We start from the raw sequence: 27,710 nt of genomic DNA, 5'->3' as shown, positions 1-27,710 counted from the left end.
AAGCTTCTTCTACACTGTTCCCATCAAACCTTCCCAGGGCAGGGACAACACAGAGTAAAGCTCACTCTACACTGTCCCCATTAAACCCTCCCAGGGCAGGGACAACAAGGGGTTAAAGACAGAGTAAAGCTCCCGCTACGCTGTTGAAAAATGTGGTGCTGGAAAAACACAGCAGGCCAGACAGCATCCGAGGAGCAGGAGAATCAACATTTCGGGCATAAGCCCTTCTTCAGGAATGAGGCTGGTGTGCCAGGCGGGCTGAGATAAAAGGTAGGGAGGAGGGGCTTTGGGGGAGGGGCGCTGGGAATACGATAGGTGGAAGGAGGTGAGGGTGAGGGTGATAGGGCGGAGAGGTCGGGAAGAAGATTGCAGGTCAAGAAGGCGGGGCTGAATCCGAGGGTTGGGACTGAGATAAGGTGGGGGGGGTGTGGAAATGAGGAAGCTGGAGAAATCTGAGTTCATCCCTTGTGGTTGGAGGGTTCCTAGGCAGAAGATGAGGCGCTCTTCCTCCAGGTGTCGTGTTGCTATGGTCTGGCGATGGAGGAGTCCAAGGACCTGCATGTCCTTGGTGGAGTGGGAGGGAGAGTTGAAGTGTTGAGCCACGGGGTGGTTGGGTTGGTTGGTCCGGGTGTCCCAGAGGTGTTCTCTGAAACGTTCCACAAGTAGGCAGCCCCAATATAGAGGAGGCCACATCGGGTGCAGCGGATGCAGTAAATGATGTGTGTGGAGGTGCAGGTGAATTTGTGGCGGATATGGAAGGATCCCTTGGGGCCTTGGAGGGAGTTGAGGGGGGAGGTGTGGGCTCAAGTTTTGCATTTCTTGCGGTTGCAGGGGAAGGTGCCGTGAGTGGAGGTTGGGTTGGTGGGGGGTGTGGACCTGATGAGGGAGTTGCGGAGGGAGTGGTCTCTCCGGAACGCTGATACGGGAGGGGGAAGGAAATATATCCCTGGTGGTGGGGTCTGTTTGGAGGTGGCGGAAATGACGGAGGATGATACGCTGTATATGGAGGTTGGTGGGGTGTAGGTGAGGACCAGTGGGGTTCTGTCCTGGTGGCGATTGGAGGGACGGGGCTCAAGGGAGGAGGAGCGGGAAGTGGAGGAGATGCGGTGGAGGGCATCATCGATCACGTCTGGGGGGAAATTGCGGTCTTTGAAGAAGGAGGCCATCTGGGTTGTACGGTTTTGGAACTGGTCCTCCTGGGAGCAGATGCGGCGGAGACGAAGGAATTGGGAATATGGGATGGCGTTTTTACAGGGGGCAGGGTGGGAGGAGGTGTAGTCTAGGTAGCTGTGGGAGTCGGTCGGTTTATAGTAAATGTCCGTGTTGATTCGGTCGCCAGAGATAGAAATGGAAAGGTCTAGGAAGGGGAGGGAGGAGTCTGAGACGGTCCAGGTGAATTTGAGGTCGGGGTGGAAGGTGTTGGTAAAGTGGATGAACTGTTCAACCTCTTCGTGGGAGCACGAGGCAGCGCCGATACAGTCATCGATGTAGCGGAGGAAAAGTTGGGGGTGGTGCCAGTGTAGCTGCGGAAGATGGACTGTTCCCCATATCCCATGAAGAGGCAGGCATAGCTGGGGCCCATGCGGGTGCCCATGGCTACTCCTTTGGTTTGGAGGAAGTGGGAGAATTGGAAAGAGAAGTTGTTCAGATTGAGGACCAGTTCAGTCAGTCAAAGGAGGGTGTCAGTGGAAGGGTACTGTTGGTTCGGCGGGAGAGGAAGAAGCGGAGGGCTTTGAGTCCTTCGTGATGGGGGATGGAGGTGTACAGGGACTGGATGTCCATGGTGAAGATAAGGCGTTGGGGACCGGGGAAGCGAAAGTCATGGAGGAGGTGGAGGGCGTGGGTGGTATCCTGAACATAGGTGGGGAGTTCTTAGACAAAGGGGGACAGGATCATGTCGAGGTTCGCAGGGATGAGTTCAGTGGGGCAGGAGCAGGCTGAGACAATGGGTCTGCCGGGGCAGTCAGGTTTGTGGATTTTGACAGGAGGTAGAAACGGGCGGTGTGGGATTGTGGGACTATGAGGTTGGAGGTGATGGATGGGAGATCCCCTGAGGTGATGAGGTTATGGATGGTCTGGGAGATGATGGTTTGGTGGTGGGAGGTGGGGTCATGGTCAAGGGGCAGTAGGAGGAGGTGTCTGTGAGCTGGCGTTTAGCCTCAGCAATGTAAAGGTCAGTGCGCCAAACTACTACCGCGCCTCCCTTGTCTGCTGGTTTGATAGTGAGGTTGGGGTTGGAACGGAGGGAGTGGAGGGCTGCGTGTTGCAAGGGTGAGAGGTTGGAGTGGGTGAGAGGGGTGGAGAGATTGAGGTGGTTAATGTCGCGGCGGCAGTTGGCTATGAAGAGACCGAGGGTGGGTAAGAGGCCAGCACGGGGTGTTCAGATGGATGGGGTGTGTTGGAGGCGGGAGAAGGGATTGTCAGAGGGTGGGCGAGAATCCTGGTTGGAGATGTAGGCGCGGAGGCGAAGGCGGCAGAAGAAATGCTCAATGTTTAGCTGCGTGTCAAACTCATTGATCCGGGAGCGTAGGGGGATGAAGGTGAGGCCTCTGCCCTTCCCACTCCACCAAGGACGTGCAGGTCCTTGGTCTCCTCCATCGCCAGACCCTGACCACATGACGCCTGGAGGAAGACCGCCTCATCTTCCGCCTAGGAACCTTCCAATCACACAGGATGAACTCAGATTTCTCCAGCTTCCTCAACACCACCCCCCCCCACCCCACTTTATCTCAGTCCCAACCCTCAGACCCAGCACCGCCTTCTTGACCTGCAATCTTCTTCCCGACCTCTCCGCCCCCAACCCCTCTCTGGCCTATCACCCTCATCCTCACCTCCTTCCATCTATCATATTCCCAGCGCCCCTCCCCCAAATTCCCTCCCCCCTACCTTTTATCTCAGCCCGCTTGGCACACCAGCCTCATTCCTGATGAAGGTCTCGTGCCCAAAACGTCGATTCTCATGCTCCTCGGATGCTGCCTGGCCTGCTGTGTTTTTCCAGCACCACATTTTTCCACTCTGGTCTCCAGCATCTGCAGTCCTCACTTTTTCCCTCTACACTGTCCCCATCACACCCTCCCTGGGCAGGGACAACACGGGGTTAGAGACAGAGTAAAGCTCCAGGCCAACTCCTTGCTCATTCCAGGGTTAGAGGATCAGTGTTTACTGTTCCAGACTGGTACCATCCTGTGTCCCTGATCAGGTGGTGGCTGACAGAAGGTTGATGCTGATGCCTCAAGCTTCTCCCTTGACACTTTGCCTCTGTGAACAGTGAGAGTTCATTGTATCAGGCTGAACTGAATTCAGACTCTAATCCTGGGAGAGGAGAGGGAAAGGTCCATGTAAGAATTAGTCTCCTGTTGTAATTAACCATTCTAACAATATTACTAACTGCTAAGTGATTGCTTTCTCTACCTTTGTAGGGCCCAGCTGGCAAGGACGGCTTACCTGGACATCCAGGCCAACGCGGGGAAACTGTAAGTACCAGCCAGCTCTGAGATTTCTGCAATCCTTCTGCTGTATTGCCCTGACCTGGAGGGATTCTCACCCAGGTGACCACTCTGCCCTGTCAGACTGTACTATCAGCTGCATAGAAAGAGTTTCAAGAGATCAGACAGAACTCCTGAATCCCTCGGAGACCAGTGACACAACCTCTTATATCTTAGGAAATGTATTTGTGAATCCACAAACAGAGGAGGGTAGAGAGAGTGTGGTAAGGCTCTCCAGAGAACATTGTCCAGGAGCTGCTTGGCATGTGACCAACACGCGGAGCCCTCGGATCAAACCTCTTGGTGGTAGTGCTGTGACACTAATTTAGATTTGAATCGAAGCCAGTTTCCCGAGCTCATAACTGATGGGTACATTCAGAGATAATGGCCTTCAGGAAAAGAGAATTTGTCTCTTTTACTAATTATGGTCCTCAATGACTTCAATTCCACCATACATTCCACAATAACAGGCAGAGGCCATTCAACCCATTGAGCCTGTTTCACTGATGACTGAGATCACATCAGATCTGCACCATAACCCCATTTATCCTCTTTGATTCCAGAATCCTTCATCTCCTGATCCAATAAAAACGAACCATCAAGCTCAGTTGTGACATATTCAATGATCCCCAGTCTCTGCAGCAGTTTCTGGGCCGGGATAAGGAGGATGGGGAAGACAGTTCCAGATTTCCACTCCCCTTCCGGGTGGGGATGTGCTCCCTGATGTTACCCCGGAATATGCCAGCTCGGATGATGAGGTTCCGCCCCTCGGTCTGCCTCACCTCTTCTCCAAAATGAGCAAAGAATTTCACTCTCTCAGCCTTGTAATGGTGTCTGCTCACAATGCTGTCTCTCTATCACAATTACTACAAACTAAGAACTTTCAAGGAGAAAGAGCAATATTTTAGTGGAACGATGGATTGATAGTAACTGCCAATCCTTCCAGTGTCTCTTTTATTCAGAGAAGGATTCAGTCGGACAATGTCAGGCATGAGAGAAGATTTCCTCACTCATCCTCCCTATGGCAGGTCAGCCAAGTGTAATTCAAAGCCCACGTGGCCCAAGGCAGCTCAGCAGCACAGTCATGGAAGTTAAAAAGTACAAGTGCCACTTGTTCACGTGGTGATATTCCATGGCTGGCTTTTAATCACAGCTTCCCACAGCCACAGTATACTGCTCAAGACCCACTGTCACAATGTGCTTTATCACCCAGTTGAAAATTCATTCCACTTTCTTTCCTCAAGTTTAACATAAACAGAATAATGGACCACTACCCATTTCCTCATTTAACACAACAGACTGCTTCTGGCTCAGTGGTGCCCTTTGCAGGATATGAGTCCGCAGTTACACAGCGCGTCGCTCCAGTAGGGAAATGTCAGTATCCCTTACTGTCTCCCACCTTCCCACCCTGGTGTGAAATCGTCTGGAGCTTCCCCCACCTCATCACTGGGCATTCAGTGCTGCCTGCCATACACAATAGGGGACTTGAGTGAACTGAGTGTCCCAATCCCATCAGTAATCCCCATTGCCCCCAGCCTCACATACACAAGGGTAGCAGATTGAAGAAAGAGCAATAGAAACAAAGAGATTGGCTAACAATAATGACTGAAGATCTTTGCTGCTCGCTAACTTAAGGCCATTAGAATATGTGAAAATGCCTGTTAAATAAAATTAGCTTGCAGGAACTCTCTAATATCGGGATTTGTAAGAGGCTGGCATCAGTGAACTGCAGTGATGGTTACTTAATGAGACACAAGCCCAGCTTAATAAAAGGTTCACTTTCCCAGTTGTATCTTTAGGATGTTACTGTTGAGTTGAGATGAATCAGGTCATGTTGGCTGACACTGAGGTTGATGGAATTCAGTGCTTGCCTGGTGTTGGCTTATATCAGACAATACTGAATGATACTGGTTTATGGTAACTGCAGTGGGAGTTGACAATGGTTTCTTCATTCTTGGAATATGGTTACCATTAACTACACCTCAGAAAGTGGCATGTCCTAGTTGTCCTGGAGATGACAGTGGTGAATCACTGCAGTCTGTGGGGTGTAGAGACACCCACAATGCCCTTAGGGAGGGAATTCCAAGATTTTGACCCAGTGACACTGAAGGAACAGTGTTTATGCTTCCAGTTCAGGATGGTGAGTGGGTTGGAGGGGAACTTGCAAGGGGTGGTGTTCCCCTGTATCTGCTGCCCCTATCCTTCAAGACAATGGATTCCAGAATTTTACCTACTACCGAAGTTAGGCTAATCGACCTAAAACTTTTCATCTTTTGTCTTGATCCTTTCTTGAACAAAGGGGTCACAACAGCGATTTTCCAATGGTCTGGGACTTTCCCTGACTCCAGTGAATTTTGAAAGATTACAACCAGTGCCTCCACTATTTCTTCAGCCACCTCCCTCAGAACTCTAGGATGGAGCCCATCGGGGCAGGAGATTTATCAGTTTTTAGTCCTTTTAGCTTTTCTAGCACTTTCTCTTTTGTAATGGCTACCATACTCAACTCTCGTCCTTGACTCTCCTTAATTGTTAGGATATTACTTATGTCGTCCACTGTGAAGACTGACACAAACTATTTATTAAGTTAGCAAGTTTTGAGAAGATTTGTAGCTCAGGTTGAGGTTCTGGATGTAGGTTTGCTCACTGAGCTGGAAGGTTTGTTTCCAGACATTTTGTCACCATACTCAGTAACATCTTCAGTGGGCCTCAGGCAAAGCACTGCTGATAATTCCTGCTTTCTATTTATATGTTTGGGGTTCTGTGGGATGGTGATGTCATTTCCTGTTCTTTTTTTCTCTCAGGGGTGGTAGATGGGGTCTAACTCGATGTGTTTATTGGCAGAGTTCCGGTTGGAATACTCTAGGAATTCTCGTGCGTGTCTTTGTTTGGTTTGTCCTAGGATGGATGTGTTGTCCCAGTTGAAATAGTGTCCTTCCTCATCCGTCATGTCTTTTTGTAGCCAGTTGATGTTCATTATCCTGGTGACTAGTTTTCTGCCTGTTTGTCCAATGTAGTGTTTGTTACAGTCCTTGCATGGTATTTTGTAAATGACATTAGTTTTGCTTGTTGTCTGTATAGGGTCCTTCCAGTTCATTAGCCACCAACATACTAAAGCAGCATCTAATGAGTCAAGAATGACATCTGACCCTATGGCATTCAGTGCCACAGATTTAATTTCATTCTTAACTAACAAGGCAACCCCACCCCCTCTGCCCACCTCCCTGTCTTTTCGATAAGTTGAATATCCTTGGATGTTTAACTGCCAGTCCTGAACCCCCTGCAACCACGTCTCTGTGATGCCTCCCACATCATAATGGGGAGTGGCACGGTGGCGCACAGTGCCAGGGACCCGGGTTCAATTCCCACCTCAGGTGACTCTCTGTGTGGAGTTTGCACATTGTCTGCATGGGTTTCCTCTGCGTGCTCCGGTTTCCTCCTACAGTCCAAAGATGTGCAGGTTAGGGTGAATTGACCATGCTAAATTGCCCGTAGTGTTAGGTGGATTAGTCAAGTATAAATATGGGGGGGGGGGGTTCTCTTTTGAGGGGCGGTGTGGACTTGTTGGGCCAAAGGGCCTGTTTCCACACTGTAGGTAATCTAATTATAATCATTCACGATGATTTGTGCTGTTAATTCATCTACTTTGTTATGAATACTACGAGCATTCAGGTAAAGCACCTTCATGCTAATTTTCTTATCCTCATGTTTCCATCACCTCCAGTAATATGTCCGAAGTTATCCTTCCTTTTTGCTTTATTCCTAGTCTGCCTCGAACTTAAACCCTGCACAATACTAACCTGCTGCTTATCTTTAACAAGCAACAAGTTCACCCAGCATGAACAGTGCAACAACAAAAATATCAAAGGGTACACAAAGAGATGGAGGGAACGATATTACGTTAGAATTGGAAGGAGAAATAATGCACCCAGGCCCCTCTAAAGGCGACCTGGTATTGATTAAGTATCAACTGGGCGATGACCACTATCAACTTGGGTTCTTAGTGAACAAAGAACCATCCAGTTCGGGAACAGGCCCTTCAATCCACTAAGCTGCACTGACACTCGACACCTTTCTGAACTCAAACCTTTTCCCTTAATGCTGTCCATATCCCTCTATTCCCTGTCTATTCATGTATCAGGCAAGATGCCTCTTAAATATTCCTATTATATTTATCCACCACCACCTCCTCTTGCAGCACATTCCAGGCATTTACCAGCCTCTGTGTAAAAAAACCTGCCTCTCACAGCTTCTTTATACTTACTGTCTTTTGTTTTAAACCTGTCTCGTGTAATTGTCCCATGTAACTGCCATTTCTACCCTGGGAAAAAGACTCCAACTATCCATTCTATCTGTGCCTCACCCAGTTTTGTTTCCTACTATCAGGTCATCCCTCAACCACCAATGTCAAGTGAAAACAAGTTTGTCCGATCACTCCTCATAGCTAATAGCCTCTTATTCCAAGCAACATCCTGGTAAATGGTCCACATCCTCTCCAAAGCCTTTACATTCTTCTGGCAGAGCGGTGACCAGAACTTTACAATATTCCAGATGTAGCCTAACTCAATTGAACTTGTCACTTTGTATACTCTATGCTCTGACTGATGAAGACAAGCATGCCATATGCCATATGTTGACCATCATATCCACTTGTGTTGTCACTTTCAGGAAACTGTGGACTTGTACACCTAGATCACTCTGTTTATGTTAATGCTTCTAATGTTTCTGCCATTTACGGTATACTTCCCTTCTGCATTAAACATTCCAAAATGAGGCATCTCACATTGTGCAGCCTAGATTCCATCTGCCATTTCTCTCCCTAAGTCTCCAGCCTATCTGTATCCATTGGCAGTCCCCTGTCACTATCAGCATCTGCAACTTTACTCATCAGGCCACCTACATTCTCGTCCACATCTTTAACAATATTACAAGCAACACTGAACCCTGCAGAATACCACTGGCCACAGATTCCTAGTCAAAAAACACCCGTCCACTACTGCTGTCTTCTGTGACTAAGCCAATGGATCCCATATGATATCACTCTCTGCCATGAGGGACCTTGTCAAAGCCCTTGCCAAAGTCTGTGTAGACAATATCTACAGCCCTCCCATTCATCAACCATCTTTGTCACTTCCTTAAGAAACAGTCAAGTTTGTGAGACACGACCTTCCGATGCTGCTGATCACTACTAAGTCCATCTTCTTCCAAATGTGAGAACATCCTATCTCTGAATCTTCTCCAATAATTTCCCTACCCCTGACATAAAGCTCACCAACTTGCAGTTTCCCAGATTATCCCTTTTGCCCTTCTTAAACAAAGGAGCAGTGTTGGCTATTCTCCAGTCCTCTGGGATCTCTCCTGTGACAGAGGATACAAAGATTTCATACAAGGCACCAGCAAGTTCCTCACCAGCTTTCCTCAGCATTTTAGGAGAGATCCCATCCAGTCCTAGGACTACCTTAATGCTTTTCAAAACATCCAACACCTCTTCCCTTTGTATGTTGACATGCCCAAGAATATCAACATAGCCCTCCAGAGATTCACCATCCACAAGGCTGTATCCAAATAGCTAGTTCTCCCTACATTCCATGTGATCTAACCTTGCTAACCTGTCTACCATGAGGGACCTTGTTGAACATCTTACTGAAGTCCATATAGATCACGTCAACCACTCTACCATCATTAATCCTCTTTGTTACTTCTTCAAAAAACTCAATCAAATTCATGAGACATGATTTCCCATGCACAAAGTCACATTGACTATCTCTAATCAGGCCTGGCCTTTCCAAACACATGTAAATCCTGCCCACAGAGGGTGGTAGGGTAAGGTTGCTTTTCAAACTGGAGGCCTGTGACCAGTGGTGTGCTACACGGATCAGTTCTGGGTCCACAACTTTTCATCATTTATCTCAATGATTTGGATGTGAACAGCGGATGTATAGTTAGTAAGATTGCAGATGACACCAAAATTGGAGGGGTAGTGAACAGTGAAGAAAACTACCTCAAAGTCCAATGGGGCCTTGATCAGATGGGCCAAGGAGTGGCAGATGGAGTTTAATTTAGATAAATGTAAGGTGCTGCATTTAGGGAAAGCAAATCAGGGCAGGACTTACACACTTAATTGGGAGTGTTGCTGAACAAAGAGACCTTGGAGTTCAGGTTCATAGCTCCTTGAAAATGCAGTCACAGGTAGATAGGATAGTGAAGAAGGTTTTTGGTATGCTTCCCTTTATTGGTCAGAGTATTGAGTGCAGGAGTTGGAAGATCATATTGCGGCTGTACAGGACGTTGGTTAGGCCACTGTTGGAATATTGTGTGCAGTTCAGGTCTCCCTCCTATAGGAATGATATTGTGAAACTTGAAAGGGTTCAGAAAAGATTTACAAGGATGTTGCCAGGGCTGGAGGATTTGAGCTACAGGGAGAGGCTGAACAGGCTGGGGCTGTTTTCCCTGGAGCATCGGAGGCTGAGGGGGCACTTTATATTTGTTTATAAAATCATGAGGGACATGGATAGGCTGAATAGCCAAGGTCTTTTTCCCCAGGGTGGGGGAGTCCAGAACTAGAGGTTTAAGTTGAGAGGGGAAAGATTTAAAAGGGAGCTATAAGGGGCAACTTTTGCATGCAGAGAGTGAGCTGCTAGAGGAAGTGGTGGAAGCTGGTACAACTACAACATTTAAAAGGCACCTGAATATGAAAGGTTTAGAGGGATATGAGCCAACTGCTGGCAAATGGGATTTGATTAATTTCAGATATCTGGTCAGTGTGGCTGAGTTGGACCAAAAGGTCTGTGTCCATGCTGTACTGCTCTATGACTCTAATACTCTACTTACTTCTCCTTTGTTAATACTGATGCAAAGTCTTCTTTAAGGACCTCACCCGCTTCCTCAGCTCCACATACAAATTCCTTCTTTTATCCTTGACGGATCTCCCTTTCCTAGGTACCCTCTTGTGCCTTATATATGTATAAAATGCCATTGGATTCTCCTTAGTCCTGTTTGCCAATGTCATTTCATGGTCCCATTTAGCCCTTCTCACTCCTTGTTTATGTTTTCTTTATATTTCTTTATATTTTATGACTGCTCTGTCTGTTTCAGGTTTCCTAAACTTTACAGATGCCTCCTTTGTCTTTTGACTGAGCTCACAATTTCTCTTGTCATCCAAGGTTCCTGAATCTTGCCATCCTTATCATTCACTTTCACAGGAACATGGTGGCTGTGAACTCTAATCAACTGGCCTTTAAAAGACTCCCACATGACAGATGCAACTTTACCCTCAAAAAGCTGCCCCCCCCCCAATTTGACATTCCCCAGTTCCTGCTTAATATGGTGGTGGCTAGCATTCCCCCAGTTTAATACTTTCACCCAATGACTACTGTTATCCTGACCCATATGTAACCTAAACCTTACAGAATTACAGTCACTGTTTCCTTTACGTATTGTTTAAAGAAATTCTCCTGGATGCACCTAACTCCCCCCAATCCAAGCCCCTGCTTAAAAGAGTCCCAGTCAGTATAGGGGAAGTTAAAATTACCCACCACAACAACCCTTCTGTTCTTATGTTTGTCCATAATCTGTCCCCGTCTCTGTTCCTCTATCTCCCACTGGCTGTTGGGAGGCCTGTAGTACAATCCCATCAAAGTGATTGCAGCTTTCCTATTCCTGAGTTCGACCCACTAGGCCTCAGTGGATGAGCCCTCCAAGGTGTCCTCCCTCAGAACAGCTGGGATATTCTCCCTAATCAGGATCGCAGCTCCCCCGCCTCTTTTACATCCCTCTCTACCTCACCTGAAATACCTCAATCCCAGAATGTCCCTCTCTCCACCATGTCTCTGTAATAACTACAACATCATTGTTATATTTATTAATCTGAGCTCTAAGTTCATCTGCCTTCCCTGTCATACTCCTCCCATTAAAACAAATACACCTCAGACCACCAGGCCCCCTGTGTTCAGTAACTTCTCCCTGTCTGTTCTTCCTCTTTGACTTACTGGGTCTTGGTCTCTGAGTCTTCCTCAATCATTTCACTTGCTGACCTGGTGTTGTGGTTCCCACCCCCATGCCACACACCCCCTGCCGAGTGGGTCTAGTAAATCTCCCTGCAAGGGTATTGGTGCCCTCCTGTTTAGGTGCAAACCATCCTTCTTGTACAGGGCTTAGCTGCTCTAGAAATGATCCACATTAACTGGAATTCATTAATATTGACCAAGGTTGGCTAATATTGGCTAGTCTTGATTAATATCTACTGTTGTTGGTTAACAATGACTGATTTTGGTCAATATTTACCAGGGTTGCAATTCAAACATTTCAATGTTTGTATTGTGTTTGTATTGTGTTTGTATTGTGTTTGTATTGGGTTTGTATTGGGTTTGTATTGGGTTTGTATTGGGTTTGTATTGGGTTTGTATTGGGTTTGTATTGTGTTTGTATTGTGTTTGTATTGTGTTTGTATTGGGTTTGTATTGTGTTTGTATTGTGTTTGTATTGGGTTTGTATTGTGTTTGTATTGTGTTGTCTGTGCCCTGGTCACTTGTGTTGGTTTGTTCTGAATGAGGTGAAGCTGGAATTAGTGAATTGGAATGGAGTCAGTTAAAGTTGTTAAGGCCCTCTTTTGGCAGCACAGTGGTAGTGACCTTCCTCCTGGACCTGGAGTCCTGCGTTCAGGTCCTACCTGCTGCATGGGTATGAAGTAACATCTCTGAACGGTTAATGAGAAAAATAAGTTAACTTTTAAAAATCAATTAAAGTTGTTATTGAGTTCTGTCACATGTTGCTGAGCTGCCTCATATTGAGGGGCATAGAGCTGTGCCATGTTGCATTGTTATACTAACACAAGCTTATGTTACATAATATTGCGTTTTGTACTCACGCTAAGAAAAGGTTGAATCTTCCACTTTTCCTGACTGGACTGCTGTGTGTGCCCTCAGCATCTTTCAAAAAATGTGGTGCTGGAAAAGCACAGCTGGTCAGGCAGCATCCAAGGAGCAGGAGACATTCCTGATCAAGGGCTTATGCTTGAATGTCAACTCTCTTGCTCCTCAGATGCTGCCTGACCAGCTGTGCTCTTCCAGCACCACATTTTTTGACTCTGATCTCCAGCATCTGCAGTCCTCACTTTCTCCTCACCATCTTTCAGCTCATCTCATCTGCTTCCAAGAGGAAACAGGCACCAGCTCAACACCCCGCCCCAATCCAGGAAACCCCCACTCCATCCACCCTTACCTTCACCATCCCACTCAACCCAACCTCGCCCCCAGTGGGAGAGTGGGGGCCAGTTTCCTGGTTATGATCCAGAACTCTGATAGGTGTAGATGTGGTGGAATCTCTGGGGCGTTACTCATCTTGTCTCTCACAGTGTGAAATCACCCCAGGCAATAATTTCCCTGGATGGAATCTACTTGCTGTCCTTTGTGTGATCTGATTGGATTATTATTGGTGAGATCTTGCTGTGTCAGTAACAGACTTGTCAAACCTCCTCTTCACAGGGTTTCCAAGGCAAGACTGGGCCACCTGGTCCTCCTGGAGTGGTTGGCCCCCAGGTGAGTACAAATTCATTCAGAATTCATTTCAGAATCTCCAAAAGAATTTCTAATCATAGAGTAAAAGTTGAGTAGTAGGCCCTGAAAATTGGGGTCAGAGTTTGAGTGTGAAACCACTGAAAGCTTCTATGATTGCTCAGATTTTGTGTGGGAATCTCCCACAGAAATCTGTGACTGTTACATTGAATCATGTTCGTGGTTTAGTGTCAAGTGGAAGGAATATCGTCCAGTTCGGTGTCAATATAAACCTCATTCCAGTTGTTGACAACTTATCAAATTCAGCCCTGCTCACTTAAACTGCAGAGTTAACTTTATAACTTCAGATTATGTCATGTAACAATTACCATTTCAATTAAACATGTCCCCCCAGTAATTGTTAGCAGCTGAAGTCTGGTTGAGCATCTTCAGAGTTACCCACCCACAGGGCACGATCCGGCCTAGAAACTGCATTTGACCAGAATGAATTCATCCCCCTTCTATTGATTCAAACAATTTGGATCACTCTCTGCACAGCTTCTTAATCAACATAGGCTCGTTTTGTAAAGGAGGATATGGGTTTTTACACAAAAATATAACGACAAACTCTTGATGTTGGAAATCTGGAAAAAAACAGAAATTACTGGAGAAACTCAGCAGGTCTGGCAGCATCTGTGAAGAAAGAAACAGACTTAATGTTTCAAAGCCGGTGCCCCTTCTTCAGAACAGAATGGGTTTTTACACTTTGAGTATTGTAAAAACATCCAACAGCAATTCAGAAGGGGAGAAGAAATCAGAGTTAGTGCTGGAAGAGTGGCCTTCCAGGGAATGGGTCCTTGAAAGTTTGCCGTGGGCAGTGGGAGGTTTTGGGGGATGGTCATGGGGATTGGGACGCTGTCTCTGTGTCTCACTGTATTTCTGACTTGCTGCTCCGTCAGGGTCCCACAGGAGAGACTGGCTCCCTCGGTGAGCGTGGCCACCCAGGGCCCCCTGGTCCTCCTGGAGAACAAGGACTGCCAGGATCCGCTGGGAAAGAAGGTGCAAAGGTGAGTGAAACATCAGGTGTTGGAATTCCTGAAGGTAATTTGTCTAAATTTAACACTCGGTCTAATTCACTGGCCAACACCAAAATTTTAAGATTCTTATCTTCAAATATTAACATCCTCATCACTCCCTAATTTGCAATCTCTTCTAGCCCTACCCCCCTCTCAATGTCCCTGTTCTCCTCTGATCCTGAATCCTTCTTTTTCCTCTGTGTTCTTGATTCTCTGTTGGTAATGGGCTGTCTGTGCCACAAACTCTGGAATTCCCTCCCTGAACTTCCCATCCTGTGTCCCACCATCTCTTGAGACTCTGAGGGACAGGATTTACATGTATTTGGAAAAGCAGAGGTTGATTAGGGATAGTCAGCATGGCTTTCTGCATGGGAAATCGTGTCTCACAAGCTTGATTGAGTTTTTCGAAGAGGTGACAATGAAGATTGATGAAGGCAAAGCAGGAGATGTTATCTAGATGGACTTAGACAAGGTACCCAACAAAGTTCTTCATGGTAGACTGTTTAGGAAGATTAGGAGAAACTAGCCACTTGGATACAAAATTGGCTTGAATGTAGGCGAAAGGGTTTTGTGGTAGAGGGTCTTTTTTCAGACTGGATGCTGTGAACGCGAGTGTACTGCCAGAATCAGTGTCGGGTCCACTGCTTTTTGTCATTTATAGAAATAATTTGGATGCGAACAGAGGAGGTATGGTTAATAAGTTTGCAGATGACACCAAAATTGGTGGTGTAGTGAACAGTAAAGGTTACCTTAGAGTACAATGGGGTCTTGATCAGATGGGCCACTGGCCGAGGAATGGCAGATAGAGTTTAATTTAGATAAATGTGAGGCATTGCCTTTTGGAAAGACAAACTAGGACAAAGTTAAAAATCACACACCACCAGGTTATAGTCCAACAGGTTTAATTGGAAGCACTAGCTTTCGGAGCGACGCTCCTTCATCAGGTGGTTGTGGAGGACACAATTGTAAAGCACAGAATTTATAGTAAAAATTTACAATGTGATGTAAACTAGGACAGGACTTGCACAGTCAATGCTAGGGAGTGTTGCTGAACAAAGAGACCAAGGTGGCCAAGTGCATAATTCCTTGAATGTGGAGTCACAGGTAGACAGGATAATGAAGAAGGCATTTGGTATACTTGCTTTAATTGGTCAGTGCATTGAGTATAGGAGCTGGAGTGTCATGTTGAAACTGTACAAGACATTGGTGAGGCCACTTCTAGAATACTGCATACAATTCTGGTCTCTCTGCAACAGGAAATATGTTGTTAAACTTGAAAGGGTGGAGAAAAGATTGACAACAATGCTGCCAAGATTGGAGGGTTTGAGCTATAGGTAGAGGCTGAATAGACTAGGACTATTTTTCACAGAGCGTCGGGGGCTGAGGGGATGACCTTACTGTGGTGTTTAAAGTCATCAGGGGCATAGATAAGGTGAATAGCTGACGTCTTTTCCCCAGGGTTGGACAGTCCAAGACTAGAGGACATTGGTTTAAGATGAGAGTGGAAAATCTAAAAAGAACCTGAGGGGCAACTTTTCATGCAGAAGCTGGTGCGTGTACAGAAAAAACTATCCAGGAGGTATGCAGACGGGTACAATTACATTCAGAAGGCATCTGAATGGATATATGAATAGAAAAAGGTTTAGAGGGGTACAGGCCAAAGGCTGGCAAATGGGACGAGGTCAAATTGGGAGGTCTGCTCAATGTGGATGAATTGGACAGGAAGTTCTGTTTCTATGCTTTATGACTCTGTGACTCTCACTTCTCCTTACGATGATCCTCTAGGTGTTTGACATCTTCATATACCTGTTTTAATGTCCCCGAAGATGGCTCAGTGGCAGATCGATCCTGTCGAGAGATTTTGGAGTTTCTACAAAATGGACAAAGCGAATACAATTTATATCTGAAAATGTATAGGTTTTTAAAACATGGCACAGGATGACAAAGTTATCAGTACAGAGAAGAATGTCACTTCTGAGAGTAAGCAAACAGGAAATTGAAAAATAGGGGTATAAACAGGAGCAAAACTAAACATTGACTTCATAGTGACAGATACAAGGAACACCAGCACCGACTAGTTCCCCTCCAAGTCATGCCCTCAGCACTGACCCTGTGACAGTGACCGCTCCCTCAGCACAGACCCTCCGACAGTGCCCACTCTCTCAGCACTGACCCTCAGACAGTGCCCACTCCCTCAGCACTGACCCTCCGACAGTGCGACACTCCCTCATCAATGACCCTCCGACAGTGCGACACTCCCTCAGCACTGACCCTCCGACAGTGCCCACTCTCTCAGCACTGACCCTCAGACAGTGCCCACTCCCTCAGCACTGACCCTCCGACAGTGCGACACTCCCTCATCAATGACCCTCCGACAGTGCGACACTCCCTCAGCACTGACCCTCCGACAGTGCCCACTCTCTCAGCACTGACCCTCAGACAGTGCCCACTCCCTCAGCACTGACCCTCCAACAGTGCGACACTCCCTCAGCACTGACCCTCCGACAGTGCGACACTCCCTCAGCACTGACCCTCCAACAGTGCAGCACTCCCTCAGCACTGACCCTCCGACAGTGCCCACTCTCTCAGCACTGACCCTCAGACAGTGCCCACTCCCTCAGCACTGACCCTCCGACAGTGCGACACTCCCTCAGCACTGACCCTCCGACAGTGCGACACTCCCTCAGCACTGACCCTGTGACAGTGCCCACTCCCTTAGCACTGACCCTCTGACAGTACCCACTCCCTTAGCACTGATCCTCTGACAGTGCGGCCCTCCCTCAGCACTGACCCTCCAACAATGCCCACTCCCTCAGCACTGACCGTCTGACAGTGCGGCGTTCCCTCAGCACTGACCCTGTGACAGTGCGGCACTCCCTCAGCACTGACCCTCCGACAGTGCCTACTCCCTCAGCACTGACCTTCCGACAGTGCAGCGCTTCCTCAGCGCTGACCCTTCGACAGTGCCCACTCCCTCAGCGCTGACCCTCCGATGGTGTGACACTCCCTCAGCACTGACCCTCTGGCAGTGCGGCACTCCCTCAGCACTGACCCTCCGACAGTGCCCACTCCCTCAGCACTGACTCTCTGACAGTGAGGCACGCCCTCAGCACTGACTCTCTGACAGTGCCCACTCCCTTAGCACTGACCCTCTGACAGTGCGGCACTCCCTCAGCACTGACCCTCCGACAGTGCGGCCCTCTCTCAGCACTGACCCTCCGACAGTGCGGCACTCCCTCAGCACTGACCCTCCAACAGTGCCCACTCCCTCAGCACTGACCCTCCGACAGTGACCACTCCCTCAGCACTGACCCTCCGACAGTGACCACTCCCTCAGCACTGACCTTCCGACAATGCCCACTCCCTCAGCACTGACCATCTGACAGTGCGGCGTTCCCTCAGCACTGACCCTGTGACAGTGCGGCACTCCCTCAGCACTGACCCTCCGAGAGTGCAGCACTCACTCAGCACTGACCCTCTGACACTGCGGCGCTCGCTCAGCACTGACCCTCCGACAGTGCGGCACTCCCTCAGCACTGACCCTCCGACAGTGCGGCGCTCCCTCAGCACTGACCCTCCGACAGTGCGGCGCTCCCTCAACACTGACCCTCCGACTGTGCCCACTCCCTCAGCACTGACCCTGTGACTGTGCGGCGCTCCCTCAGCACTGACCCTCCGACATTGCCCTCTCCCTCAGCACTGTCCCTCCAACAGTGCCCACTCCCTCAGCACTGACCCTCTGACAGAGCCCACTCTCTCAGTGCTGACCCTCCGACAGTGCGGCATTCCCTTACTGCTGACCTTCCGACAGTGCAACACTCCCTCAGCACTGTCGCTCCGACAGTGCCCACTCCCTCAGCACTGACCCTCTGACAGTGCGGCACTCCCTCAGCACTGACCCTCTGACAGAGCCCACTCTCTGAGCACTGACCCTCCAACAGTGCGGCACTCCCTCAGCACTGACCCTCCGACTGTGCGGCCCTCTCTCAGCACTGACCCTCCGACAGTGCAGCATTCCCTCAGCACTGACCCTCCGGCAGTGCCCACTCCCTCAGCACTGACCTTCCGACAATGCCCACTCCCTCAGCACTGACCCTCCGACAGTGCCCACTCGCTTAGCACTGACCCTTTGACAGTGCGGCACTCCCTCAGCACTGACCCTCCGACAGTGCCCACTCCCTCAGCACTGACTCTCTGACAGTGAGGCACGCCCTCAGCACTGACTTTCTGACAGTGCCCACTCCCTTAGCACTGACCCTCTGACAGTGCGGCACTCCCTCAGCACTGACCCTCCGACAGTGCGGCCCTCTCTCAGCACTGACCCTCCGACAGTGCGGCACTCCCTCAGCACTGACCCTCCAACAGTGCCCACTCCCTCAGCACTGACCCTCCGACAGTGACCACTCCCTCAGCACTGACCTTCCGACAATGCCCACTCCCTCAGCACTGACCATCTGACAGTGCGGCGTTCCCTCAGCACTGACCCTGTGACAGTGCGGCACTCCCTCAGCACTGACCCTCCGAGAGTGCGGCACTCACTCAGCACTGACCCTCTGACACTGCGGCACTCGCTCAGCACTGACCCTCCGACAGTGCGGCACTCCCTCAGCACTGACCCTCCGACAGTGCGGCGCTCCCTCAGCACTGACCCTCCGACAGTGCGGCGCTCCCTCAACACTGACCCTCCGACTGTGCCCACTCCCTCAGCACTGACCCTGTGACTGTGCGGCGCTCCCTCAGCACTGACCCTCCGACATTGCCCTCTCCCTCAGCACTGTCCCTCCAACAGTGCCCACTCCCTCAGCACTGAGCCTCCGACAGTGCCCACTCCCTCAGCACTGACCCTCCGACAATGCCCACTCCCTCAGCACTGACCCTCCGACAGTGCCCACTCCCTCAGCACTGACCCTCTGACAGTGCGGCACTCCCTCAGCACTGACCCTGTGGCAGTGTGGCGCTCCCGCAGCACTGACCCTGTGACAGTTCGGCGCTCCCTCAGCACTGACCCTCCGACAGTGCGGCGCTCCCTCAACACTGACCCTCCGACAGTGCGGCACTCCTTCAGCACTAACCCTCCGACAGTGTGGCACTCCCTCAGCACTGACCATCCGACAGTGCGGCACTCCCTCAGCACTGACCCTCCGACAGTGCGGCACTCCATCAGCACTGACCATCCGACAGTGTGGCACTCCATCAGCACTGACCCTCTGACAGTGCGGCACTCCCTCAGCACTGACCCTCCGACAGTGCAGCACTCCCTCAGCACTGAACCTCCGACAGTGCTGCCCTTCCTCCCCACTGACCCTCCGACAGTGCCCACTCCCTCAGCACTGACTCTCTGACAGTGAGGCACGCCCTCAGCACTGACTCTCTGACAGTGCCCACTCTCTGAGCACTGACCCTCCGACAGTGCGGCACTCCCTCAGCACTGACCCTCTGACAGTGCGGCCCTCTCTCAGCACTGACCCTCCGACAGTGCGGCACTCCCTCAGCACTGACCTTCCAACAGTGCCCACTCCCTCAGCACTGACCCTCCGACAGTGACCACTCCCTCAGCACTGACCTTCCGACAATGCCCACTCCCTCAGCACTGACCGTCTGACAGTGCGGCGATCCCTCAGCACTGACCCTGTGACAGTGCGGCACTCCCTCAGCACTGACCCTCCGAGAGTGCGGCACTCACTCAGCACTGACCCTCTGACACTGCGGCGCTCGCTCAGCACTGACCCTCCGACAGTGCGGCACTCCCTCAGCACTGACCCTCCGACAGTGCGGCGCTCCCTCAGCACTGACCCTCCGACAGTGCGGCGCTCCCTCAACACTGACCCTCCGACTGTGCCCACTCCCTCAGCATTGACCCTGTGACTGTGCGGCGCTCCCTCAGCACTGACCCTCCGACATTGCCCTCTCCCTCAGCACTGTCCCTCCGACAGTGCCCACTCCCTCAGCACTGAGCCTCCGACAGTGCCCACTCCCTCAGCACTGACCCTCCGACAGTGCCCACTCCCTCAGCACTGACCCTCCGACAGTGCGGCACTCCCTCAGCACTGACCCTGTGGCAGTGTGGCGCTCCCTCAGCACTGACACTGTAACAGTGCGGCGCTCCCTCAGCACTGACCCTGTTACAGTGCGGCACTCCCTCAGCACTGACCCTCCGACAGTGCGGCACTCCCTCAGCACTGACCCTGTGACACTGCGGCGCTCGCTCAGCACTGACCCTGTGACAGTGCAGCACTCCCTCAGCACTGACCATCCGACAGTGTGGCCCTCCCTCACCACTGACCCTCCGACAGTGCAGCACTCCCTCAGCACTGACGCTCCGACAGTGCGGCCCTCCCTCACCACTGACCCTCCGACGGTGCGGCCCTCCCTCAGCACTGACCCTCCGACAGTGCGACACTCCCTCAGCACTGACCCTCCAACAGTGCAGCACTCCCTCAGCACTGACCCTCCGACAGTGCCCACTCTCTCAGCACTGACCCTCAGACAGTGCCCACTCCCTCAGCACTGACCCTCCGACAGTGCGACACTCCCTCAGCACTGACCCTCCGACAGTGCGACACTCCCTCAGCACTGACCCTGTGACAGTGCCCACTCCCTTAGCACTGACCCTGTGACAGTGCCCACTCCCTTAGCACTGACCCTCTGACAGTACCCACTCCCTCAGCACTGACCCTCCGACAGTGCGGCCCTCCCTCAGCACTGACACTCCGACAGTGCCCATTCCCTCAGCACTGACCCTCCGACAGTGCCCACTCCCTTAGCACTGACCCTCTGACAGTGCGGCACTCCCTCAGCACTGACCCTCCGACAGTGCCCACTCCCTCAGCACTGACTCTCTGACAGTGAGGCACTCCCTCAGCACTGACCCTCTGACAGTGCGACGTTCCCTCAGCACTGACCCTGTTACAGTGCGGCACTCCCTCAGCACTGACCCTCCGACAGTGCGGCACTCCCTCAGCACTGACCCTCCGACAGTGCGGCACTCCCTCAGCACTGACCCTGTGACACTGCGGCGCTCGCTCAGCACTGACCCTGTGACAGTGCAGCACTCCCTCAGCACTGACCCTGTGACAGTTCGGCGCTCCCTCAGCACTGACCCTCCGACAGTGCAGCACTCCCTCAGCACTGACCCTCCGACAGTGCTGCCCTTCCTCACCACTGACCCTCCGACAGTGCCCACTCCCTCAGCACTGTCCCTCCGACAGTGCCCACTCCCTCAGCACTGACCCTCCGACAGTGCCCACTCCCTCAGTACTGACCCTCCGACAGTGCCCACTCCCTCAGCACTGACCCTCCGACTGAGCCCACTCCCTCAGCACTGACCCCCCGACAGTGCGGCACTCCCTCAGCACTGACCCTCCGACAGTGCGGCATTCCCTCAGCACTGCCCCTCCGACAGTGCCCACTCCCTCAGCACTGACCCTCCGACAGTGCCCACTCCCTCAGCACTGACCCTCCGACTGTGCCCACTCCCTCAGCACTGACCCTCCGACAGTGCGGCACTCCCTCAGCACTGACCCTCCGACAGTGCCCACTCCCTCAGCACTGACTCTCTGACAGTGAGGCACTCCCTCAGCACTGACCCTCTGACAGTGCGACGTTCCCTCAGCACTGACCCTGTTTCAGTGCGGCACTCCCTCAGCACTGACCCTCCGACAGTGCGGCACTCCCTCAGCACTGACTCTCCGACAGTGCGGCACTCCCTCAGCACTGACCCTGTGACACTGCGGCGCTCGCTCAGCACTGACCCTGTGACAGTGCAGCACTCCCTCAGCACTGACCCTGTGACAGTTCGGCGCTCCCTCAGCACTGACCCTCCGACAGTGCAGCACTCCCTCAGCACTGACCCTCCGACAGTGCTGCCCTTCCTCACCACTGACCCTCCGACAGTGCCCACTCCCTCAGCACTGTCCCTCCGACAGTGCCCACTCCCTCAGCACTGACCCTCCGACAGTGCCCACTCCCTCAGTACTGACCCTCCGACAGTGCCCACTCCCTCAGCACTGACCCTCCGACTGAGCCCACTCCCTCAGCACTGACCCCCCGACAGTGCGGCACTCCCTCAGCACTGACCCTCCGACAGTGCGGCATTCCCTCAGCACTGCCCCTCCGACAGTGCCCACTCCCTCAGCACTGACCCTCCGACAGTGCCCACTCCCTCAGCACTGACCCTCCGACTGTGCCCACTCCCTCAGCACTGACCCTCCGACAGTGCGGCACTCCCTCAACACTGACCCCCCGACAGTGCGGCACTCCCTCAGCACTGACCCTCCGACAGTGCGGCCCTCTCTCAGCACTGACCCCCCGACAGTGCGGCACTCCCTCAGCACTGACCCTCCGACAGTGCGGCCCTCTCTCAGCACTGACCCTCCGACAGTGCGGCATTCCCTCAGCACTGACCCTCCGACAGTGCCCACTCCCTCAGCACTGACCTTCCGACAATGCCCACTCCCTCAGCACTGACCCTCCGACAGTGCCTACTCCCTCAGCACTGACCCTCTGACAGTGCCCACTCCCTCAGCACTGACCCTCCGACAGTGCCCACTCCCTCAGCACTGACCCTCCGACTGTGCCCACTCCCTCAGCACTGACCCTCCGACAGTGCGGCACTCCCTCAACACTGACCCTGTGGCAGTGTGGCGCTCCCTCAGCACTGACCCTGTGACAATGCGGCACTCCCTCAGCACTGACCCTCCGACAGTGCCCACTCCCTCAGCACTGACCTTCCGACAGTGCGGCACTCCCTCAGCACTGACCCTCCGACAGTGTAACACTCCCTCAGCACTGACCCCCCGACAGTACGGCACTCCCTCAGCACTGACCCTCCGACAGTGCGGCCCTCTCTCAGCACTGACCCTCCGACAGTGCGGCATTCCCTCAGCACTGACCCTCCGACAGTGCCCACTCCCTCAGCACTGACCTTCCGACAGTGCCCACTCCCTCAGCACTGACCCTCCGACAGTGCCCACTCCCTTAGCGCTGACCCTCTGACAGTTCGGCACTCCCTCAGCACTGACCCTCCGACAGTGCCCACTCCCTCAGCACTGACTCTCTGACAGTGAGGCACGCCCTCAGCACTGACTCTCTGACAGTGCGGCACTCCCTCAGCACTGACCCTCCGACAGTGCGGCCCTCTCTCAGCACTGACCCTCTGACACTGCGGCGCTCGCTCAGCACTGACCCTCCGACAGTGCGGCACTCCCTCAGCACTGACCCTCCGTCAATGCCCACTCCCTCAGCACTGACCCTCCGACAGTGCGGCGCTCCCTCAACACTGACCCTCCGACTGTGCCCACTCCCTCAGCACTGACCCTGTGACTGTGCTGCGCTCCCTCAGCACTGATCCTCTGACAGTGCGGCCCTCCCTCAGCACTGACCCTCCAACAGTGCAGCACTCCCTCAGCACTGACCCTCAGACAGTGCCCACTCCCTCAGCACTGACCCTCCGACAGTGCGACACTCCCTCAGCACTGACCCTCCGACAATGCGACACTCCCTCAGCACTGACGCTGTGACAGTGCCCACTCCCTTAGCACTGACCCTGTGACAGTGCCCACTCCCTTAGCACTGACCCTCTGACAGTACCCACTCCCTCAGCACTGACCCTCCGACAGTGCGGCCCTCCCTCAGCACTGACACTCCGACAGTGCCCATTCCCTCAGCACTGACCCTCCGACAGTGCCCACTCCCTTAGCACTGACCCTCTGACAGTGCGGCACTCCCTCAGCACTGACCCTCCGACAGTGCCCTCTCCCTCAGCACTGACCCTGTTACAGTGCGGCACTCCCTCAGCACTGACCCTCCGACAGTGCGGCACTCCCTCAGCACTGACCCTGTGACACTGCGGCGCTCGCTCAGCACTGACCCTGTGACAGTGCAGCACTCCCTCAGCACTGACCCTGTGACAGTTCGGCGCTCCCTCAGCACTGACCCTCCGACAGTGCAGCACTCCCTCAGCACTGACCCTCCGACAGTGCCCACTCCCTCAGCACTGTCCCTCCGACAGTGCCCACTCCCTCAGCACTGTCCCTCCGACAGTGCCCACTCCCTCAGCACTGACCCTCCGACAGTGCCCACTCCCTCAGTACTGACCCTCCGACAGTGCCCACTCCCTCAGCACTGACCCTCCGACTGAGCCCACTCCCTCAGCACTGACCCCCCGACAGTGCGGCACTCCCTCAGCACTGACCCTCCGACAGTGCGGCATTCCCTCAGCACTGCCCCTCCGACAGTGCCCACTCCCTCAGCACTGACCCTCCGACAGTGCCCACTCCCTCAGCACTGACCTTCCGACTGTGCCCACTCCCTCAGCACTGACCCTCCGACAGTGCGGCACTCCCTCAACACTGACCCCCCGACAGTGCGGCACTCCCTCAGCACTGACCCTCCGACAGTGCGGCCCTCTCTCAGCACTGACCCTCCGACAGTGCGGCATTCCCTCAGCACTGACCCTCCGACAGTGCCCACTCCCTCAGCACTGACCTTCCGACAATGCCCACTCCCTCAGCACTGACCCTCCGACAGTGCCTACTCCCTCAGCACTGACCCTCTGACAGTGCCCACTCCCTCAGCACTGACCCTCCGACAGTGACCACTCCCTCAGCACTGACCCTCCGACAGTGCGGCATTCCCTCAGCACTGACCCTCCGACAATGCCCACTCCCTCAGCACTGACCGTCTGACAGTGCGGCGTTCCCTCAGCACTGACCCTGTGACAGTGCGGCACTCCCTCAGCACTGACCCTCCGAGAGTGCGGCACTCACTCAGCACTGACCCTCTGACACTGCGGCGCTCGCTCAGCACTGACCCTCCGACAGTGCGGCACTCCCTCAGCACTGACCCTCCGACAATGCCCACTCCCTCAGCACTGACCCTCCGACAGTGCGGCGCTCCCTCAACACTGACCCTCCGACTGTGCCCACTCCCTCAGCACTGACCCTGTGACTGTGCTGCGCTCCCTCAGCACTGATCCTCTGACAGTGCGGCCCTCCCTCAGCACTGACCCTCCAACAGTGCAGCACTCCCTCAGCACTGACCCTCAGACAGTGCCCACTCCCTCAGCACTGACCCTCCGACAGTGCGACACTCCCTCAGCACTGACCCTCCGACAATGCGACACTCCCTCAGCACTGACCCTGTGACAGTGCCCACTCCCTTAGCACTGACCCTCTGACAGTACCCACTCCCTCAGCACTGACCCTGTGACTGTGCTGCGCTCCCTCAGCACTGACCCTCCGACAATGCGACACTCCCTTAGCACTGACCCTGTGACAGTGCCCACTCCCTTAGCACTGACCCTCTGACAGTACCCACTCCCTTAGCACTGATCCACTGACAGTGCGGCCCTCCCTCAGCACTGACACTCCGACAGTGCCCATTCCCTCAGCACTGACCCTCCGACAGTGCCCACTCCCTTAGCACTGACCCTCTGACAGTGCGGCACTCCCTCAGCACTGACCCTCCGACAGTGCCCACTCCCTCAGCACTGACCCTCCGACAGTGCCCACTCCCTCAGTACTGACCCTCCGACAGTGCCCACTCCCTCAGCACTGACCCTCCGACTGAGCCCACTCCCTCAGCACTGACCCTCCGACAGTGCCCACTCCCTCAGCACTGACCCTCCGACAGTGCGGCATTCCCTCAGCACTGCCCCTCCGACAGTGCCCACTCCCTCAGCACTGACCCTCCGACAGTGCCCACTCCCTCAGCACTGACCCTCCGACTGTGCCCACTCCCTCAACACTGACCCCCCGACAGTGCGGCACTCCCTCAGCACTGACCCTCCGACAGTGCGGCCCTCTCTCAGCACTGACCCCCCGACAGTGCGGCACTCCCTCAGCACTGACCCTCCGACAGTGCGGCCCTCTCTCAGCACTGACCCTCCGACAGTGCGGCATTCCCTCAGCACTGACCCTCCGACAGTGCCCACTCCCTCAGCACTGACCTTCCGACAATGCCCACTCCCTCAGCACTGACCCTCCGACAGTGCCTACTCCCTCAGCACTGACCCTCCGACAGTGCCCACTCCCTCAGCACTGACCCTCCGACAGTGCCCACTCCCTCAGCACTGACCCTCCGACTGTGCCCACTCCCTCAGCACTGACCCTCCGACAGTGCGGCACTCCCTCAACACTGACCCTGTGGCAGTGTGGCGCTCCCTCAGCACTGACCCTGTGACAATGCGGCACTCCCTCAGCACTGACGCTCCGACAGTGCGGCCCTCCCTCACCACTGACCCTCCGACGGTGCGGCCCTCCCTCAGCACTGACCCTCCGACAGTGCGACACTCCCACAGCACTGACCCTCCAACAGTGCAGCACTCCCTCAGCACTGACCCTCCGACAGTGCCCACTCTCTCAGCACTGACCCTCAGACAGTGCCCACTCCCTCAGCACTGACCCTCCGACAGTGCGACACTCCCTCAGCACTGACCCTCCGACAGTGCGACACTCCCTCAGCACTGACCCTGTGACAGTGCCCACTCCCTTAGCACTGACCCTGTGACAGTGCCCACTCCCTTAGCACTGACCCTCCGACAGTACCCACTCCCTCAGCACTGACCCTCCGACAGTGCGGCCCTCCCTCAGCACTGACACTCCGACAGTGCCCATTCCCTCAGCACTGACACTCCGACAGTGCCCACTCCCTTAGCACTGACCCTCTGACAGTGCGGCACTCCCTCAGCACTGACCCTCCGACAGTGCCCACTCCCTCAGCACTGACTCTCTGACAGTGAGGCACTCCCTCAGCACTGACCCTCTGACAGTGCGACGTTCCCTCAGCACTGACCCTGTTACAGTGCGGCACTCCCTCAGCACTGACCCTCCGACAGTGCGGCAGTCCCTCAGCACTGACCCTGTGACACTGCGGCGCTCGCTCAGCACTGACCCTGTGACAGTGCAGCACTCCCTCAGCACTGACCCTGTGACAGTTCGGCGCTCCCTCAGCACTGACCCTCCGACAGTGCAGCACTCCCTCAGCACTGACCCTCCGACAGTGCTGCCCTTCCTCACCACTGACCCTCCGACAGTGCCCACTCCCTCAGCACTGTCCCTCCGACAGTGCCCACTCCCTCAGCACTGACCCTCCGACAGTGCCCACTCCCTCAGTACTGACCCTCCGACAGTGCCCACTCCCTCAGCACTGACCCTCCGACTGAGCCCACTCCCTCAGCACTGACCCCCCGACAGTGCGGCACTCCCTCAGCACTGACCCTCCGACAGTGCGGCATTCCCTCAGCACTGCCCCTCCGACAGTGCCCACTCCCTCAGCACTGACCCTCCGACAGTGCCCACTCCCTCAGCACTGACCCTCCGACTGTGCCCACTCCCTCAGCACTGACCCTCCGACAGTGCGGCACTCCCTCAACACTGACCCCCCGACAGTGCGGCACTCCCTCAGCACTGACCCTCCGACAGTGCGGCCCTCTCTCAGCACTGACCCCCCGACAGTGCGGCACTCCCTCAGCACTGACCCTCCGACAGTGCGGCCCTCTCTCAGCACTGACCCTCCGACAGTGCGGCATTCCCTCAGCACTGACCCTCCGACAGTGCCCACTCCCTCAGCACTGACCTTCCGACAATGCCCACTCGCTCAGCACTGACCCTCCGACAGTGCCTACTCCCTCAGCACTGACCCTCTGACAGTGCCCACTCCCT

At 53.7% G+C, this 27,710-nt stretch overlaps 1 protein-coding gene across 2 annotated transcripts in view; it reads left to right on the top strand.

Moving 5' to 3' along the window:
* The window catches only part of col5a1 (procollagen, type V, alpha 1), a 551,133-nt gene that overhangs the window by 416,460 nt on the left and 106,963 nt on the right, over positions 1-27,710 (top strand). For both annotated transcript variants that reach the window (XM_072566092.1, XM_072566091.1), the window contains exons 37-39: positions 3,420-3,473; positions 12,965-13,018; positions 13,933-14,040. In XM_072566092.1, coding sequence (XP_072422193.1) covers positions 3,420-3,473; positions 12,965-13,018; positions 13,933-14,040 — 216 coding nt within the window. The remainder of the gene's footprint in view (positions 1-3,419; positions 3,474-12,964; positions 13,019-13,932; positions 14,041-27,710) is intronic.

The sequence above is a fragment of the Chiloscyllium punctatum genome, chromosome 49, assembly GCF_047496795.1.
Source record: "Chiloscyllium punctatum isolate Juve2018m chromosome 49, sChiPun1.3, whole genome shotgun sequence".
Lineage (NCBI taxonomy): Eukaryota > Metazoa > Chordata > Chondrichthyes > Orectolobiformes > Hemiscylliidae > Chiloscyllium > Chiloscyllium punctatum.
The sequence above is the reverse complement of the archived record's forward strand: the minus strand, read 5'-3'. Positions and strand labels throughout refer to the sequence as shown.